Here is a 20,870-nt window from a genome sequence, read left to right as displayed (position 1 = left end):
TCAGGTATATTTCTTAGCAATCTATACAGTGGCCGACATTTCTCAGATGACTTGGAGATGAATCTATTCAAAGCTGCGACCCTTCCGGCTAGCTGCTGTACTTCTTTAAAATTCCGCGATGATGGCATCTCTACCAAAGATCTTATCTGCTCGGGATTAGCTTCGATTCCCCGCTGGGTAATGATATATCCCAGGAATTTTCTCGTTGTCACCCCGAATGTGCACTTCTCTGGGTTCAGCTTTAAGTTGTATCTTCTCAATATTCCAAATGTCTCTCTTAAACCTTCTATATGTTCCTCCGCTGACATACTCTTCTCTACCATGTCATCTATGTAAATCTCCATCCCCTTTCGGATCTTGCCTTCGAACATTTTCTCCCCTAGCCGCTGGAAGGTAGCTCCCACATTCTTCAACCTAAACGACATCCTTATATAGCAATATGTACCCCCCTCCACCACAAAGGCTGTCTTCTCCTGATCCGTCTTATACATCGCTACTTGGTTGTACCCCATCGATGCATCCATAAAGGAAAACACTTTGAATCCTGCCGTCCTATCCACCAGCTCGTCTACTCGCGGCATCGGGTAACTATCCTTCAGACATTCAAGATTCACATCAGTGAAATCGACGCACATGCGAACCTTCCCATTCTTTTTCGGTACCGTGACTATGTTAGACAACCAGTCGGTGAACTCCACTTCTCGGATTATCTCGACTCCTTTTAACCTCGCGACTTCTTCATGGATTCCTTCCACATATTTAGGTCTGATGCCGCGCAACTTCTGCCTCACGGGTTTGGCGTTTTCCTTCATGCGTAATCGGTGACACGCAAACTCCAGATCTAACCCAGTGACATCTTCTATTGTCTAAGCGAAAACATCTTTATTCTTGGATAAAAACTGTATCAACTTATCTTTCCATTCTTCTGGCAAAGCTAGACCCTATCGTTGTGAACTTCTCCTCTTCCCCTTTCCCAATATTTACCATTTCGATTTCGTCAATCGTCTTTGGTCCCCTTGATGTCTCCGCCTCCCCCTCCACCGAGGCACACTGTAATTGCTATGCTCGCCTTTTTCTAGGATCATAAACTTCTCCCTCTGGCCTGCAAATCAATCGCTTCACGGTTCCCCGGTGATTGTTCTTGGCTGTCACTTGGTCACCGTAGACCTCATACATGCCAGTAGGTGTTGGAAATCGTATCACTTGATAGTACATGGATGGTACCGCCTTCATCTCATGGATCCATCGCCTCCCTAAAATCGCATTGTATTGCGGAACCGAATCTATCACCATGAACCGAGTGAAAACGGTCACCGGCCCTGTTGTCACTAGGCAACAAAAGCTCTCCCATGGGCTCAGTTATACTTCCATTGAATCCGTATAAATTGGTCCGTGAAGGTCGCAGCTGCCTAGGATCTAGTCCCATCTCTTCCAACGCCCATCTAAATAACAGATCCACTGCGCTTCCACAATCAATCAGCACCCTCTTTACCATGTAGTTCCCCATAGCTATTGTAATTACCAGGGCATCTTCATGCGGTGAGTGCACTGCACGGAGATCTACGCTGCTGAATACTATTCTGTCCTTCTCCGATGCCACTCCTGAATTCTGCCACGGTCTATCCACCCTCTCACTGATCTGTTGGATGCTCGTCGTCCGTCTTATCTTGTCTCTATGAGCATTGTGACTTAGGACTTCACTGCTGTCAATCACATTGATGGTTCCCAATATTCTTCCCTGCGGCGGCATGTGTTCCTCCTTCTACTCTCCTCTCACAAACTCTCTCATCCCTCCTCTCTCCACCATCCTCTGAACCAGCCATTTCAAAGCGTAGCAGTCATTAGTCTCGTGATTCCGCATCTGATGATAATTGCAGAACGGTTTTTCCGGTATCTCTATTGGTGTACTCTGCGGTCCCTCGTACCCCAAAAAATTCTTGATTAAGGGTAAGATCTCACTCAACGGCTTATTCAGCGGTGTCTGCTCTGTCTCTCTGTACGGTTTTCTCTCCCGATACTCTCTTCGGGCAACCTCCCGCATTCCTCGCTACCCGTGTGCGGTCTCCGTGGTATCCCCTGCCTTCTTTCCCGATAGTCTCCGCCCTCCTAGGCTCCCTTTCATTTTCCAATGACAACACTGCTTTTCCTGACTTTTTGGAATCCTTTTGCATTGTATCCTCATACCTTATGTATTTCTCCACCCTCGGATAAAGTTCATGTAAGGTCGCGATCTCGTTCTTTGCCACAGATTGATGTACTCCTGTTCCCGGGCGTAACCCTCTCTCAAATGCTATCACCGCAGTATGTTCATCCAGATTTTCAACTTTCAATGTCTCTGCCTTGAATCGACATAAAAACTCTCTAACTGACTCCGCGGATCGTTGTCTCACATTGAATAGGGCCGCGATATCTACCACTCGCCTCTTCTGGTGTATAAAATGATCTATAAATGCTTGCTCCAACTCTTGGAAATTGGTTATGCTCTCTGCTGGTAACCTGTAATACCAATCTGACACTCCTCCCTTTAGACTAGCCGGGAACATCATGCATCGTAGACCATCATACCGCGCCTCCTGCCATAGAGGCATCTGTTGCGGAAATGATGGATGTGGTCCGCCGGATCTCCCTTACCATCATACCTTTCGAATCTAGGCTGAGTGAAATGCTTCGGAACCTCTGATGCCCATATTTTATCTGCCAATGGGTTGCGGTTCAACCCAGCCACCACTTGACTAGCCGCTCCTCCTTGACTATTCTCTTGTCGTCGGTTCGCTTCCCTATCGTTGTCTATCATCTCCTGGACTTGCTCCATAGTCAACCCTGCTATCGGGTTTCCACCAGATCTGGTCCCACCATCTTTTCCTAAGCTCTCCCCCCTTCAGATCCCTCATTCCCTTCTTCCTCGGTCTCATCCTCCGCCCTTTCTCTCTCCCTTCTCAGTTCTTCATTCTCTTCCCTCAGCCTCGCGATCTCCTCTCTCATCAGCCTCGTTTCTTCTATTTCCTGTTCCTCTCTTCGGTCTCCTTCTCCATCGATCACACCATCCGGCGCTAGATCTGGCTTGGCGTTCTCCACCGCCACCTTTTTAGGTCTACCTACTCTCCTCTTTGGTGCCATTCCTCTCTCGTTTTTGCCGTTCCCCACAGACGGCGCCAAATGTATGAGCACAAAACACCTCAGCCTAACACCCTAGCTCACTTCCTCTTTCTCCCCTCTGTTTGCTTCGTTTTCTCCTCCTTTTTCTCTTCTCACACTATTCCTTTTATATCTCCTCCTTCCTCTCTGAGTCATCCATCTGTCCTTCCATCTTACGGTCCGCCTCCCGTCCGTACCAATGCCATGTCTGCGGTCTAGGGTTACGCGATCACGATTTCGTGCTCCCCTTTTTTCTTCAGTATTTTGCATCCTATCACCTGCACCGCTGACCCAGTCATCTTCTCCACATTATGCCACTACAAGGCACTTATCAAATACCACTAAACCTACATTTTGCTAGTCCTTGAACAAAACCAAACAAAAGAAAATCCTAACTCACTTTCGCAGGAATCGCGATTGCACTTAGCTTGTGCAACAAACCGTTAAACCTTTAGGTTACCCATAGAGGATGAGTTTTATCTTGTGAGGGTTTGCAGAGAATATACCCACAACATTTCGGTGTTCTAAATTAGACTACAAAGACTCGATTATCCAGGTTATCACCCTAAGTTATCTCAGCAAAGTCTTTTAATCTCTTTTGGCAATAAACTTCAATTTCTGTGACACCAAAGTTAATAAAAAGGCAATAGCACAAGCATTAAGCAATATAAGCACTGTGCTATGAAAAGATGCAATGCTATGGACAAGTAATTTCACTTCTGGTATCTTTAGAAAGAATTATTAACTTGGGTTCTCACCGGTTGTGTCATAGACACGTATCACTCATATTTTTACACACCAAGTCAAGGTCTCTCTTGTGTGCGAGGGCACACTCAATCTTTATACTCTCAATGACTAACCAAAGAGAGGTCGATCATCACATCATCTTCTTACTTTCACACCACACTTAGCCTAGGAAGCTAGAGGTCTTGAATGAGTTGTAATGGGGTTTAGGTAGGAGTTCACAAGAAAAGGAATGGATATTTCAAAAAGCTATTACTTGAGAGAATAAGGTCTTCACAACTACTTAGAGAAATTCGAACTTTAGTGCTTCAATTTTCAAATTGTAACTTTCAAAGAGGCCCAAGATTTTGATTTTGTTTTTGGAGGTGGGAACATCTTCTTGCCATTTTGATTTTTAATTGACTTGCAGCAAGGTCTTGAAACCTTGACTTGTCAGGAAGCAACTTATTTTGAGTACACTTTCTCTATTTTCTTCACAGTCATCCTAACTCTCAAGTAACAACTTAGGTAGGCTATATTATGGGTTAAGGAGTTTGGTTCACAAGGAAAAGGCTTAATAGCAAGGCTTCAAAAGGGCTTCTAAGGAAATGATATATATAGGTGGGATATATCAGGCTCAAACGGTCAAAGAAGGCCTAAATTCTATCTAGGTGTTCGTGTGGTGATCTAGCAAGAAGAAGTGCGCATCTCTTTACTCAGAAAAGGTTCATCCATGGTGTCATCACTCAAGAAAATTCACACATAATGCAGGCTTTTGGCTCAGACTCACAAGTTTTGTCTAGTTAATTCATCTGACTCTTGTATTCTAGAAGTTCATTACTTATAAATGCAATGCAAGATTCGTAGTGCAAAGATACTCAAGAACTAATGCAAAGTCTATTATACTCTAATTAACTCAGATTTCTAAGAATCAAGTCAAATTATGTAGCCAAATTGAGACTTCTAGATTTATTTTTATCATCAACAGGGTATCAAACCTTTACTATCATAAGAATCCCATGGTTGAAACCTAGAACACCATTTTTTTTTTTAAAAAAAAGATTTAAAAAAAAGAGGGATATATATATATATATTTTAACAAAAATCATAAACATCAAAGAGAAATTTTTAAATTTCAACACCCCCAAACCTAAATGAAACATTGTCCCCAATGTTGAAAACTAAGCCACCAAAATGACAATAATGATGTTAAGGACAAAATGAATGTACGCTTGGAAAGAGATAAATTAAAACATTTTACCTTGTTTGATGCTTATTTACTAATCACATTTCTTGCCAATAAAATAAGAATGAAAGCACAAGGAAATGCAACGATACTACAACAACCCTTGTTAGCAATTCGGTGAATAATTCGCGAATTATTCGTGAATCGAATCTTTGAAGCCCCAAACGTATAATACTTTCGAACTTTTGAAAGATTTGGAATAATTTGCGATTTTTTGCCCTGAAAAGTATAATACAATATTTTTTGAATATTTCAAAAATTCAGCCGAATAATTCGTTGGGTTTCTAAAGGGGTGAAATATTGAAAAAAAGAAGAACGAGTAACGAGACAAAAGAAAACTATTTGTTTCTTCTTCATTTGCCACCCTGCTTCTTCGTTCTTCCTTCTAAAATCTCACGGTCTCACCTCTCAAAAACAAAATAGGTACTTTCTCATCTTAGATTCACCATTTAACACTACTTATTTGTCTTATAATATTGTTCTTTATTTCTTTTTGTTATCTTTTATCCACTTCATGCAATAAATTAACCTCAAAGCTAATACTTTAACTTTTTGATGAATATTAAATAGTCATGCCATGTTTGTTTTATGTGATTAATATATTCCATATCAAGCTTAGTTTAAAAAGAAAATCAATTTAGTTTAGTTTGTACTTGTGAATTTGTGATTATGTATAATTTTTTGCCAGATGGTGAGAAAGAAAGATCCTTTCTGGAAGTATGCCCAAGACAAGAATAAACATTTTATTTCCAAATTTTGTGAGAAAATTTTTCCTAGTGGAGCGTCTCGGTTGAAGTCGCATTTGTCTAGGCAGATAGGGCGTGCCATTACTCCATGTACAAATGTGCCTAAGGATGTCCAAGCTTTAGCTGTTATTGCAATTGGGGATGCTGGTGGATCTAGTAGGAGTTTCTCTAAACTTAAAGCACCAAGTCAAATTTCTTCAAGTGCAACTTTAGGACTACAACAAACAACGATACCGGGGATCACTCATAAAAAGGACAAAGAATCTGTAGACTTAAAGGTTGCTGATCATTTTTTCCGAAATAACATAGCTTTTAATGTTATACAAACAACTCCTTTTCTTGCTATGATTAAAGCCGTAGCTGAATTTGGTGTGGGTTATAAACCTCCTAGTTATTCAACCTTGAGAACTAAATTGGTGGACAGTAGCAGACAACATGTTGATGGTTATGTTGATCAAATAAAAGCTTCTTGGGCAAAAACTGGTTGTTCGATAATGTCAGATATTTGGACCGATATGACTGGTTGTTCATACATCAATGTGATAGCTTATTCACCAAAGGGAGCTGTATTTTTGAAATCATTTGAAAGATCAGGGGACCAAAAGATAGGTTCATTTCTAAGAGATTTGCTTGTCTCTGTGATTGGAGAGATTGGGCCTGAAAATGTCGTACAAGTTGTTACCGACACTGCTTCTAACTATGGACTTATGGGTGAGATCTTTGCTCTCTCTCTCTCTCTCTCTCTCTCTCTCTCTCTCTCTCTCTCTCTCTATATATATATATATATATATATATATATATATATATATATATATATATGTGTGTGTATAATTGTATATTAGCTCTAGGTAAATGCTTTATATTTCAACATGGTGTTTTGTTTTATAATAAAATTTTCTATTGTTGAAACATGCAGGCGAGATGATAATGGATAAGTACCCTCACATTCTTAAAGTACGATGCGCTGCCCATGGAGTTCAGTGACTTTTGAAGGACATATACATAAACGTTCCATGGGTTAAAGAGATGTTTGATGATGCAAAGTGCATTATTGACTACATGAACAGGTAGGCATACCATTGTCTTGGACTTACTGAGAGAATACACTGAAAAAGAGGTGAAAAAGTATTCGGCTACTCAGTTCGCTTCACATTTCTTAATGCTTCAATTGCTAGTAGAAGTTGAAGATGGATTAAGACATACTGTTGCATCTACTACTTGGATCAATTTCCCATATTATAACAAACCACAGTCCAGAAAAGTAGATAGCATTATTCACAATTCAGACTTTTAGTTAGCTGCTAAAGAAATTTTGTCTTCATTTGAGCCTTTAGTTCGAGTTCTCCGTTTGGTTGATGGTGATGGATTGACTCTGAGTTACATATATGAAGCAATGGAGAGGGTAAGGCTATCACTGAAGCAACTAAATGACAAAAGTCCAGATAAGTATTCCAAATTTTTGGATTTGTTTGAGTCTAGGAGGTTAAGCAATATATTACATAAAGTTCATGCTGCTACAGCCTTTCTTAATCCAGCCTTGATGTATGATAAGAAAATTCTTTCTAAACAACTTGATGTGAGAGAAGGCTTGCTGTTTTTGGGGAGAAAAATGCTTACTCTTGAAGAGAGAGGTCAGCTTGGCAATCAAATCTTGACTTATAGTGGAAGGCACCCTGATATGTTTCACTTTATCTCTCTTGGACAAATGAAAAGTGCTCATCCCCATAAGGAGTTTTGTTTCTTTCTTCTCTTATTTATTTACCCTATTTATAATCAAATGAGAAGTGCTGGTTTTGTTTGTTTTGAAATGTAGGTGTGTGGTAAGAAGCAAATGGCACTAGTGTTCCTGTTCTTCAAAAGATCGCCATTCGTATTTTAAGTCAACCTTGTAGTGCGTCGGCATGCGAGCGTAATTGGAGTGCTTTTGATACGGCCCAAGCAAAGAAGAGGAATCGGTTGACGCCTACAATGTTTGAAGATCTTGTGTACATAAGGACAAATTCAATGATGTTTGAGTCTTTTATAGAATTTGAGATGAGGGATCGAATGGCTATAAACTTAGATGAACTTGGGGAACTTCTCCTTGATATCGATGATGGACGGGATGAGCAAGTTCAAAATGCAAATAACACCAATACTAATGAAAGACGACATGGGGCACTTGGAGAGTTTGGAGATTTGTCTTGGCTTGAGGATCCGGTTGAGGGCGGACCTTCTATTTCTCATTTGCATTGATGTTTACGTATTGCATTATGACTATTTTTGGCCTTTTTGGATTGGGTTATAGCTAAACTTGTTTTGGATATATTTGTTATGTTTTTAGGATATGTTGGTTATATTCTAGAGAATGATAACTTTTATTATATCTACTAACTTCTTATTAGAATATCCTGAATTTTTGGCTTCCAAATTTTTGCAACCAAACGTTTAAAACACGAATAAATTAAACACCGCATAATTGCCGTATCGTGAATTTTTGACTGAATATTTGACCGTACCAAATTTTTGGGTCACTGAATAATTCTTGAATTATTCCCGTACCGTATTTTTGCCGTATCCCGAATTGCTAACAAGGACAACGACTATATATATAAGTGCACCCCCAAACCTAGAGTTTGGAATAGGAACAAAACTTAATTTGGGTTGCCTCCCAAAAATCGCTAAGGTTTACGTTGTCAGCCCAACGCAGTGGTGATCAAAGAGATGATCAATCTTGATAGACATGATCTTCCAAAAGTACTTCCTCGACTTTTGGGGAACGTAACTCCAAAAATGGCTTCAAATGTTGACCATTTACTTTATAAGTACTACCATCTTTTGGGTTCTCAACTATGATTGCTCCATAAGGAGTGACATGTGTGACTATGAAAGGACCAGACCAACGAGTTTTTAATTTCCTAGGGAACAAATGAAGACGGGAATTATAAAGTAAAACTTTTTGACCCACGAAAAATTTATTCCTCATGATTTAGTTATCATCCACCCTCTTCATATTGACTTTGTACTTTTTAGAAAGGTCATATGCATCATTCCTCAGCTCCTCGAGCTCATTCAATTGCATCTTCTTTCTAAGAAAGATGCCAAACCACGATTGATCGGATGGATCTTGTTGTTGCAGGAGTTTGATCTTGAGATTCGTGATAAAAAAGAAACTGAAAATATAGTTGTCGATCATCAGTCTAGGCTAGTAACCGAGTCCATTGAAAACTGGCCTATTTTTGAGAGTTTTCCTGAGGAGCACTTGATGGCTATTGCTCAGACCTTATGGTATGCTGACATAGTGAACTTCCTTGTCACTACTCAATTACCTAATCATTGGAGTAAGCACGATAGATCTAAGTTTTTGGCCACTGCAAAATATTTCATTTGGGATGACCCCTACCTCTTTAAGTGTTGTCCAGACCAGATAGTATGTAGATGCATTCCTTAGTGGGAACAGAGAGATATTCTCCCATTCTGTCATGATCATGCATGTGGTGGCCATTTTGGCTCCAAAAAGACCGTTGCAAAAGTACTGCAATGTGGATTTTATTGGCCTACATTATTTCGTGATGCCCAGACTTACTGTCAAGCTTACAGTAAGTGTCAACACCTAGGGCGTATGTCTCATAGGCACATGATACCTCTTACCCCTATTCTGATTGTGGAAGTTTTTGATGTGTGGGGTATTGACTTTATGAGACCTTTTCCTAACTCCCATGGCTTTAGGTACATTTTAGTGGCAGTTGACTATGTCTCAAAGTGGATTAAGGCTATTGCATGTAGGACCAATGACCACAGAGTTGTTGTCAATTTTCTAAGTGAACACATTTTTTCAAGGGTTGGTACTCCCCGCGCTATCATTAGTGATGAGGGAAAATACTTTTGCAACAAAGCTTTTGAAAGTTTAGTGAAGAAATATGAAGTTTAGTGAAGAAATATGGGGTTACTCACAAGGTTGCCTTACCTTACCACCCCCAGACCAATAGCCAAGCCGAGGTCTCAAATAGGGAAATTAAGCAAATCTTTGAAAAGACGGTCCGACCAGATAGAAAAGGTTGGAGTTTAAGACTCCCTAATTTACTTTGGGCCTATATAACTGCTTTCAAAACACCCATTGGTATGTCACCTTATCGTCTAGTCTTTGGTAAGCCTTGTCATTTGCCTATAGAGTTAGAGTATAAAGCCTATTGGGCCATAAAAAGCCTTAATTTTGACCTTGTCAAGGTTGGTGACCATAGGAAGTTGCAATTAAATGAGCTCGAGGAGCTTAGGAATGATGCATATTACCTCTCTAAAAGTACAAAGCCAATATGAAGAGGGTGCACGATAACTAAATCATGAGGAAGGAATTTTTCGTTGGTAAAAAATTTTACTTTATAATTCCCGTCTTCATTTGTTCCCTGGGAAATTGAAAACTCGTTGGTCTGGTCCTTTCATAGTCACACATGTCAGTCCTTATGGAGCAATCACAGTTGAGAACCCAAAAGATGATAATACTTTTAAAGTCAATGGTCAACGTTTGAAACCATTTTTGGAGTTATGTTCCCCAGAAGTCGAGGAAGTACTTTTGGAAGATCTTATCTATTAAGATTGATCATCTCTTTGATCACCGCTACGTCGGGCTGACGATGTAAACCTTAGCGCTTTTTGGGAGGCAACTCAAAGTTTTGTACTATTCCAAACTCTAGGTTTGGGGGTGCACTTGTATATATAGTCGATTTGTAGCGACCCAAATTATGACAGTTGAAAGATCAATGGTAGATGGGCATGGTAGCAAGATAGAAAGTAAAGCAGGGAGCATCTTAGCAGGGTCGCGGCTATGGAATTATAGAGGAGAGGGGGAAACACATGAGGCACGAGGTCGACGGATGAAGGTCGTGAGTCAAAGGTTGGGTTAGCCTGGAGTCAGATAAGCACAGTCCCCGCGCGACACAGGATAGAGTATCAGACCCACTAGTACGTACGAAAACCCTACACATGGAGATATGGAGACCGAGAGATTGATGCACAGATGGACGACCGGGGGTGAATAGAAGGGGGTATAAAGAGAACAGTGAAAAGAGAGAAGGGGCAGAATAGAGAGAAAAAGAGAGAGAAAAGCTTAGAGAGAAAAGAGGGTACTACATTTGGCGCCGTCTGTGGGGAGAGATCAAAGCACATAGAGAAATGACGACAAGGGTGAAACGAGGAGTAGGAAGACCGAGAAAAGCGGTGGTCATTGAGGAAGAGGTGGAGTCTGTAAGGAGTGATGGGAGGGAGCAAGGTAGTGAAGAGACAATAGTGTCAGATTCAGAGGAAACAAGGCTGTTGCATGAGGAGATAGCGAGGTTGAGAGAAGAAAATGAAGTGCTTCAAGGAGAAGGAGACTGTAGAGGAATCTGAGAGAGAGGCGTCGGAGTCGGAGAAAGAGGAGGAGGAGAGGGCGAATCTGGTGGATAATGCAGTGACGGGACTCACAAAGGAGCAAGTTAGAGAAATGATTGCCAGTGATCTAAAGGTGAACCTGGAGCAAGCCAAGGGTTTAGGTGGAGCTGCGAGCCAGGTGGTGGCGGGACTAAACCGCAACCCGTTGGCTGATGAGGTGTGGAAGTCCGAGGTTTTGAAGAGGTTCAACCAGCCCAGGTTTGAGAGGTATGAAGGGAAGGGAGACCCGACGGATCACATCCATCACTTTCGTCAGCAGATGCCACTGTGGCAAGAGCTGCGGTATGATGGGCTGCGATGCATGATGTTTCCCGTAAGCCTGAAAGGGGGAGCTTCTGACTGGTATTACCAGCTACCAACTAAGAGTATAACAAACTTTCAGGAGTTAGAGCAAGCTTTCATATACCACTTCATACATCATAAGAAGCGGTAGTAGATATTGCGGCGTTGTTTAATATAAGGCAGAGATCCACGGAGTCGGTGAGGGATTTCTTGTGCAGATTCAAGGCAGAGATGTTGAAGGTGGAAAACTTGGATGAGAGAACTGCAGTGATAGTTTTTGAACGAGGGTTACGACTGAGAACTAGGGTGCATGAGTCCATGGCTAAGAATGAGATTGCGATGTTGCATGACTTATACCCGAGAGTGGAGAAATATATAAGGTACGAGGACATTATGCAGAAAGAAATGAAGAGACCGGGAAAGGCAGTATTATCATTGGAGAGAAGCGAGGACCGCCGAGGGTATGATGTGTCGGGCAAGGGAAGCGATAGGTATCGCGGGAATTCATCGCGGCCAGAACGAGGCCGAGAAGAGATCAGAAGGGAGAATAGGGAGAGGAAACCTTATCGGGAGATGGAATAGGTGGCGGTGAACAGGCCATTGGGCGAGATATTGTCGTTGATTCAGAATTTGCAGGGTTACGAAGGGCCGCAAAACAATCCAATGGAAACACCAGGCAGGCCTTATTGTGCCTATTATCAGATACATAACCATGAGACGAATGACTGCTATGCTTTGAAGTGGTTGGTACAGAGGATGGTAGGGAAGGGATTGCTGAAGGAGTTTATAACAGAGAATGGGAAAGAGGAGCAGGTACCAAATTAGGGGAGGATACTAGGAACGATTAACGTCATTTATAGTGGAGAAGTGTTGAGTCACAACACCCACCGAGACAAGATTAGACGAACAATGAGTATCCAGCAAGTCAACAAGGCACCAGGACAGTCGCGGCCATCTCCATGGTCCGCAAGTGGTAAGGGGAGCATAGTGTTTACTGACGTGGACCTTAGGGCTGTCGACTCTCCTCACGAGGACGTGTTAGTAATTACAGTGGCGATGAGTAATTATATGGTGAAAAGGGTGTTGGTGGACTACGGTAGGGCTATGGATTTGTTGTTTAGAGAGCAATATAGGAGATGAAGATAGACAAGAAGCAGTTAAGACCCTCGCAGACAAATCTGTACGAGTTCAATGGAAGCGTGACGGAGCCTTTGGGAGAGCTCCTACTTCCTGTGACAACCAGGCCGATGACAATATTCTCTCAATTTAAGGTGGTGGACACAGACTGATAAGAGCCTAAAATTATAGTTTTAACCCTTTAACAATATTACTTTTAGACCAATTATGTGATTAATAAGTAAGAGTTAATACTGTTATCATGCTCTTATGTATTTCAGGCATTGGAGTCAATTATGTGCAGAAATATAAATTTTTTCCGAGATAAAGGAGCAAAGGTTTGTTGCTAAGAAGTTCTATGATTAAAGGCCAAGATTCAAGGAGAAAAAGACTTTTTAAAGCCCGGTCAAAGCTAAAAAGTCAAAGTCAACGTGGGCAGAAACAGCGCATAAAAATCAATAGAATTTCCGCAGGCTGTATCTTTAGACTCAGACCTCGAAATTGAACCTACAATATTTTAAAACGACCAGCTCAGAACAAGCTTTCTAATGGTCTAGGCCTTGATCCAATTGGAGGAGTAAAGGTGGACGAAAAGACTGCTGAAGTAACAAGGTTTTGGGCTTGATTTTATGGCCCAAAACATGGCTCCAAAGCCCATGCACGAATTTGTAGACCTAGCCTCTTCTATATAAAGAGGACTAAGGCTAAAGCTCTTATTCAATCCTAGATTAGATAGATAATATAGATTAGACTTAGTTTATAATTCAGTACTTAGTTTATAACTTAGATTTTATTCCATTAGTTAGTGAGTTATTCAAAAACTTAGTTTTAAGTTAGTTTAATTCAGTTTAAATTCTTAGACTCTTTCAATTAGATTAATAAAGTAATTATTATTCTTTCAATAATGTCTTGTTCTTATTGTTCTTATTACATGATAAATGATAGTTTGATGACTCAAGGCTAAACCTCCATTAGAGGGGTTTGAGGAAGCCTTGATGAAGACTTGATTATGTTAGTGTAGATATAGTTGTGATAATCTATTCCACTCTAGAAAGTAATTAGTTCACCATGAGAATGGGTTTAATTACTTCACATGCTAATTATTAATTGGTAGAGATTGACATGAATAATTAGGGATTAGAAATACCCAATATTTACGTGAAAACATAAAGATTACGATTACAATGAATTCTATGCTAGTTTATTAAGTCGAATCAAGGTGGAATAAAATTCCCTTAATTCCTTCTAATATTGTCATCTTAGTATTGAATTGCCATAGTTTGATTTATAACATCTTGATTAGTTAATTCACCATCTTAGTTAAATTTCAAATCCATTACTCTCATTGATTTTATTAGAATTAATGAACTAGGAAATATTACGTTTAAATGAACTAGGAGTGGAACGAATCTCTACTCCAAATATTGCATTGATAACGAGAGTAGAACTTTGATCAATACAGTAAAATTCATTTAGTTTTACTTATTCTTGAGTTTAATTAGTTAAGTCTAGGTAAAACAAACTTTTTACGTTTATCAAATGGCGCCGCTGCCATCTTAGTTTTGTTTAGATTCAATTCCTTTAGTATTGTTAATCCTACCAAAATCCCATTAAACCCACCTACCCTTGTTTGGTTCTAACTGTGGTTGTTTGCTTCAGAAACTGATTTTTTTCGCAGAAATACACTGAGCGCGCCCCACCCCTCATTAGCCTATTTTTGAAGCGCGCTCCGCGCCAAAGTGCCTGGACATCGTCGAAGGCAAGAGCGACCTCGCGCCCTTGTTAGGCAAATTCCGAGCGCGCCCCGCGCCCTTTTCTGCATAAGCCCGATTTCACAGGTTAGTTCAAACTTTCATTTTTTCAAGTTATTCAGTGTTGCTATCTGCTTGAATACACTGAAATCGCGTATACAAGACACTATTCAAATGCGTAGCAAGGAGACATTCAGGTACTCCTTCTTCCACTCCTCGCATCTTCTGTTAGAGGATTTATTCTAGCATATCAGGGTTGTTTTGACTGTTGTCGTGTTTCTTTCATATTGGACTTAGCCTTGCATGAGATTAAGGCCAGGTAAGGAAAAATGACTAACGTAATCTATCGTGAACGTCAACACACACACCTATCTAGTATACCACACACTACACCTGAAATAATGGCTGAAGATATAGAGACTCCTCTCTCTGACTTTTACAAACCCCTAAACAATAGCCCTAAGTCTTGCATCGTTCTTGCAGACCCAGTGGGAGATTTTTGAATCCCTCCGAATATATTTAATTTGTTACCAGTTTTTCATGGGTTAGACCATGAAAAGCCTTATCAGCATATATGTAGAATTGAACAAGTTCTTACCACATTCCATCATTCTACGGTAGGCGTGGAACAAATTAAACTGAGGGTGTTTCCTTTTACACTAGCCAATAAGGCGGCATCTTGGTTAACTATCCAAGCGCCTAATTCTATGGACTCATTGGGCCAAACTTGTTCAATTGTTTATAGAACATTTTTACCCACCACTAAAGACAGATGAAATGCTTTACAAAATTCATTTTTTCCACCAGAATCCTCATGAATCTTTTTCAGAGGCCTGGAATCGTTTCACTGATCTTTTTATAGAGTCTCCACACCATAACCTTGCGAAAGACACGTTAGTTCGTGCCTTTTTCAAGGGGCTTTTACACCATCACAAAGAGGTCCTTGATATAATGAATGGGGGTAATTTCCTTAGTAAAAAGAGCCTCGAGGGCTTATAGGTTTTAGAAGATCAAACAAAGCTTAATAATAATAACTGGGGTTAGTGACGATATCCCCCGCTCCGCTAGTTCTTCTTCAACAGTTAAGGCTACCAGTATGTTTGAGGTTAAATTTGATCATGAGCTTAAAACTCTAATTGAATCCCTCACTAAAAAGGTAGAAGCTATTTCTGTTCAACAAAAGCCTACCCCTGTCATGAATGTCAACTCTATTCCATGTAATTTTTGTTTGAGTCCTAGGCATCCCGACTCCTATTGTCCTTTAGTCTATGACAATCCATCTACGCAGCCAGACAATGTTTGTTCCATTAATAGTGAACCTAATGCACCTTGGAGACAAAATCCCAACTTCAGTTGGCAAAATAATCAACAAGTTACACCTCCAACGTATAATAATCAAAATGTTAGGCCAGCAAACAATTACAACTAAGCTCCACCACGACAAGGACAAGGACAAGGTAATTATAATAATAATAATTATAATGCTAATAGAGGTATCGTTCCGGTAAATAATAACTATCACAACCCACCTGTTAATAATCAACGTGAGATAGTTTCTGTCACACCACCTGTAATAACTACACATCCACAACTGGATCATTTTGACGCCTTTATGCAAACCCAACAACAGATTTTACAGTCCATCCAACTTTTCTTACAGTAGTTAACCCAAGAGAAAGTACAACTAAAAGGTGTGTTTCTAGGTCAAGCGATACCTAATCCTAAAACACCAAACACAGCCTTTGAGGTAAACGGTAATACTAGTAATGAAAATAGAAACGTAGGTGAGTTAAATACTATCACCACTCTTCGTTCTGGCAAAATGGTTGATAACGCCAGTAGTCATAATAAATGAAAACTTACTAGATACCGAACTATAAATTGAAGATCCTACCCCTGTAGAGGTACCAGTTAAACCACAACCTAAGAAACAAAAGGCCAAGGTTAAATATCATGTTGATCTATATGCTAAATATAGAGAGAAACCACAGTTTCCCCAGAGATTAGCTATGTTAAACAAAGATACAAATTTTGATGAGATTAGGGAAGTTTTTAAAAATCTAACGATAAACCTACCTTTTCTCGAAGCTATTAAAAAGTTACCACAACATGTTAAGTTTCTAAAAGAGTTGTGCACTACTAGGCGTAAAACAAATATTCCTAAAGACGCCTTTTTAACTGAACAGTTTCCAACTTTATCTGAACATAATAGAATTATTAAGTACAAGGACTCTGGGTGTCCTACTATACAATGCACTTTAGGGGATACTCACACGACAACTGCTCTATTAGACCTGGGGGCGAGTGTTAACTTACTTCCTTATTATCTCCATAAACAAATAGGTCTACAAGAGATGCAGCCTACTAAAATAACGTTGTAATTAGCTGATCGGTTTATTAAGTATCCTAAGGGTGTTGTTGAAAATGTGCTTGTTAAGGTTCAGGATTTCTACTATCTGGCCGACTTCGCGATCCTTGACACAGAAGTCGCTAACGACTTTGTTCCTATCATTTTAGGGCGTCCCTTCTTGGCTACTGCCAACGCGCTCATAAACTGCCATAATGGTTCGATATCCTTGTCCTTTGGCCATCTTTCTGTTGAGGTCAATATTTTTAAAATAATGCAACAGTTACCAAATGCAACTGTCGATGGAGAGGTTAGCATGATCGAGAGCTTAGCTCAAGATTATTTTGACAACACGTTTCCTGATAATTAGATGCACCAATTTCTATCATTCGAAAGTTCTAACATTGATGCCATGACAGAAGAAGATTTTTTTACCCACTTTCCAAGTGATTTTTCTAACCCACCTATTGAAGAATGTCTCCCATATCTAAAAGCTTTTGATGATATAGACCTGAGAGCTCTAGCTGAGCACCATTCACCCACCTCACATTATCCTGTCACTCATTCACCTTCCATCAATGTTCCCTGCCTTCCACATTTTCAAAGGAACTTTGAGTTTGCACTTGACCCTCTTGTTTCTCCTGTGCTTTATGATTTTCTAAATTCTCCTAGTATGAAATTACTACCTACAGAGTAACCAGATACATTCATTTTCAGTTGTGTGATTATACCAACCCACTCCAAAAATGAATTTTGTGATAAACCCACTCTCTTATTTCTTCCATTTCTTACTTCTTCAATTCATCCATATCCACCATATCTTCCACAACCATCCATTTTCTCACAATCATTCACTTGCCCACCCTTTCGTTGGAAAAACAAGAAGACTTTGCATGCTAGGTTAGATTCTAGATTCATCAGTATTCTCTCTCATTCCGTTATGCCACGTCATGGGAAATTATGGTACTTGATTGCGTTTGGATGTGTTTTCTGTGATAATTTTTTATGGCAAGATCCACAACTATTTCGGTTGCTGATATATGAAAAACTGCAGGGTATATATATATATATTATTATTATTATTTGTTAAAGTTTCTAGTATTTAACTATAAATGACTCATTTTATTCTTTGGTGTACTCTATTCCAATCTAATATTTTGGTAAGTGCACCATTTAGGTAACCGGGCCCTCCCTATGGAGTGTGTGGCTTTAAGTAATGGATTTTAAGTCCACGTTTAACGTAATTCACGCTTTCCACTCTCGCATGTTTTCTCGATTTTTGAGTCATATTTTTCTATGGTGTAAATTATGCATTTATTGTTTTATTATTTTCCCTTAGATTAATCCGTATTTATAAAGAGTAAAAAACTATATTAAAACCATAGAAATAGTAATCTAGAAAGTGTCGGAAATCTGACTTTAAAAGACCCACGTTTTAAAACAAATTTTCAAACTTCATTGTCAAAAATTTGTTTGGGGGTGGGGTGTTGGTCTTTCCATTCTTGATTGCTCCTATTCTTGTTGCTTATGCTGTTTAATCGTATTTTGATTTGGGTTGACACTATCTATTAATATAGATTTCATTTGTTCACATAACTTATGTCATTCACGCACTTTGAGGTGTTTTCCATATTTTTATATGTCAACGACGGTTAGAATAATGTGTTTTATGGATCATTGGATTGGAAATTCTCTGCTGATCGTTTTCATAGCTTATTCACAAAAAATTAGCCCGTTAATGAGTCGAGAATTTTAGTTATAAGTTTACGCGTGTAGGGACAGAATGAGCATTTTCTGAAATTGTTTGGGCTTGGGCCCAAAATCTCGCGGTCACGTGCCTCGCACGTGAGTCCACAAAACATAAACACATCACGTTCTTCTTCTCCATTTCACCCCTCTTCATAGGTTCGGGTTCAAACGAAAAAAAATATAAAGAAAAAAAGAAGAAAATGTACAATAATCTACAAAAAAAAAAGTCGTAATCAACCAAACCACATTTCATCCTTTGATCAATTTTACTTCCTCCCCACCTTACCATTAACCCCATTTTCGAAAATCGAAAAACAAAAAATGGCCTATTTGTAAAACGAAAAAAATCCTCCTAATTTAAAAGTGAACAAGCTTTCAAATCGGACCATTTTGAATCATTTTACAATGATTTTGAGATGCAAATGAAGGAGGTTTTAGCAAGGGTTGTGGTATAAGGAGAATGATTTTTTGACCATTCGGATTTGGTTTTGAATTTTTTTGTTATAAGAAGCCCTTGGAAATCAAAGGTTTTAATTGGAGGATTTTTATTAAGGTGAATGGTGTGAGGAGAGAAGAAGTGAGTAAACTGAGGGATGTCGTCTAGGATGCTAGGCATTGAGCCAAACAAAACACATCACGCCCCTTCTCCATTCCAGTTACATTGAAAGAAAAAAATCGTGATTTTACTGGGGCCCAAAACGGGATCGAGGCATCAATTTGAGAGAGACTATCTTAGAGGAGAATCGATTTTTACAATCCGGTTTTTGAAATAAGGCATTCGTTCGAATGGTGTGTCTCGAGAACCAACCAACCGGGTTACATAGCTCGGTGGATTGGTAAGAACATCATTGGCACCTCGAAGGTCAGCGACATCGGCTCGTCTTGTCTGCACCTTCTTTGGGTTCTTCAGGAGAAGAAGTATCAGTTTTGTTTCCTTGATTTGTTGATTTTTGAGCTTAGAAGCGTTAGAGAACATTTTGCACCGTTCCCTGCTTTGATTAATAAGATCATGTTGCATTTTGGTGAGAAACCGAAAACTGAGCAGATTATGATAAAATTGCATTCAAATGCAAAAATTTATTTAGAATGTATTCAGAAGCCGTGGCGGTTGCCTGAGGATAGGGTTGTTGATTCGGATGATGATGAGGAAGATACAACATGTTTTGAGGCCGATGCCTTGGAATAGGCTACTTCTAATGGAGAACGCATGACATTGATTCATCGTGGCCTGCGTTCTCTTAATACCATTTGTGTGGATCTGTAGACTAGGCAGGTGAACATCCATCAGAATTTTGAGGAGCTCAGTGCTAGTAACCGAGAGCTCCAGACTACCGTGGAGACCCTAGTCCAGTGAGATAAGGAGCACGAGGAATCCATGAATGCATATCTATAGAGTCAGCGGAAGTTCCAAATGGAAGTTTTACGACGATTGCCACCATATCAGAGTTCTACTTCTGACGAGTCTGAGAGGCATGAGCGTCGTCGACACAGGACTGATGACTCGGAACCATCCTCATCTCGTGGCTCATAGTTTAGTTATATTGTGTTTAGGAATTTTTCCTATTTTCAGTAGAATTTTATTTCGAGTTGTTTAGTCTATTAGTTAAATTTGGATTATGTAATTGTTTTTGAATATTTGGTTGTTAATTAAATTTTAAGGTTAATTAAAATTTTATCCAGGCAGGCTGTTTTTTTTATGAATCCCACCTTCCCGATCTGTTTGGGGGTGGCATTAATTGTCAGCATTGTTTTGTTTCCTCTATCCACTATTTTGGAAGTATTTGTTACAAATTTGTGAGAATGAACTTATGTGAGAATATTACTAATTTGGTGTAGCTAGGTTTAGCTATTGTTGTAGTGGTGAAAATTTTGAGGAATGGAATTGGGAAGTTGCTATTTTAAGTTCAAACCATAAACTATTAGGTTTGTTTTTGGAATAATGAATTTGGTCTGTTTCCGTTTTGGTTTTAGGAATATTGTGTTTCCATCAAGTTGCCTTAACAATCTGGGCAACTTGTGGAACTCGATTAAGAAACTAAACTTCTATAAAAGCTTGGTTCACTCTACACTCCACACCACACCTCTCATTGCTACCTCTCACTTTTCTTTTCCACTTTTCAAGTCATAGCATTCTAGGTACATGGAGCGCGCCACGCGCCCTAGCTTGCCTATTCCTGAGCGCGCCACGCTCTTAAGTGCCTGGACATCATCCAAGACAAGAGCGCGCCCCGCGTCCTTCATATGCAAATTCCAAGCGCGTCCCACACTAAAGTACCTGGAAGTAGAGTAAGACAAGAGCGCGCCACGCACCCTTCCACAGCCATTCAAGAGCTCGACCCGCACCTTGGCCTTGCAACGCACCTCCACTT

The 20,870-nt window shown here is 39.8% G+C and overlaps 2 protein-coding genes across 2 annotated transcripts; one reads left to right on the top strand and one right to left on the bottom strand.

Moving 5' to 3' along the window:
* Positions 1 to 1,234: 1,234 nt before the first annotated feature.
* LOC147495737 (uncharacterized) lies at positions 1,235 to 1,750 on the bottom strand. Its single transcript, XM_086568467.1, has one exon. The coding sequence runs from the start codon at positions 1,748 to 1,750 to the stop codon at positions 1,235 to 1,237; it is 516 nt and encodes a 171-aa protein (XP_086424593.1).
* Positions 1,751 to 5,792: 4,042 nt separating this feature from the next.
* LOC147495736 (uncharacterized) lies at positions 5,793 to 6,834 on the top strand. The gene is made up of 2 exons (XM_086568466.1): positions 5,793 to 6,561; positions 6,767 to 6,834. Exons 1-2 carry the CDS (start codon positions 5,793 to 5,795, stop codon positions 6,832 to 6,834), a joined length of 837 nt encoding a protein of 278 aa, XP_086424592.1.
* The last annotated feature ends 14,036 nt before the right edge of the window (positions 6,835 to 20,870 follow it).

This window comes from Coptis chinensis, chromosome 6 (genome assembly GCF_015680905.1).
Source record: "Coptis chinensis isolate HL-2020 chromosome 6, ASM1568090v1, whole genome shotgun sequence".
In the NCBI taxonomy this organism is placed as follows: Eukaryota; Viridiplantae; Streptophyta; class Magnoliopsida; order Ranunculales; family Ranunculaceae; genus Coptis; species Coptis chinensis.
This window is presented reverse-complemented; position numbering and strand designations above follow the sequence as displayed.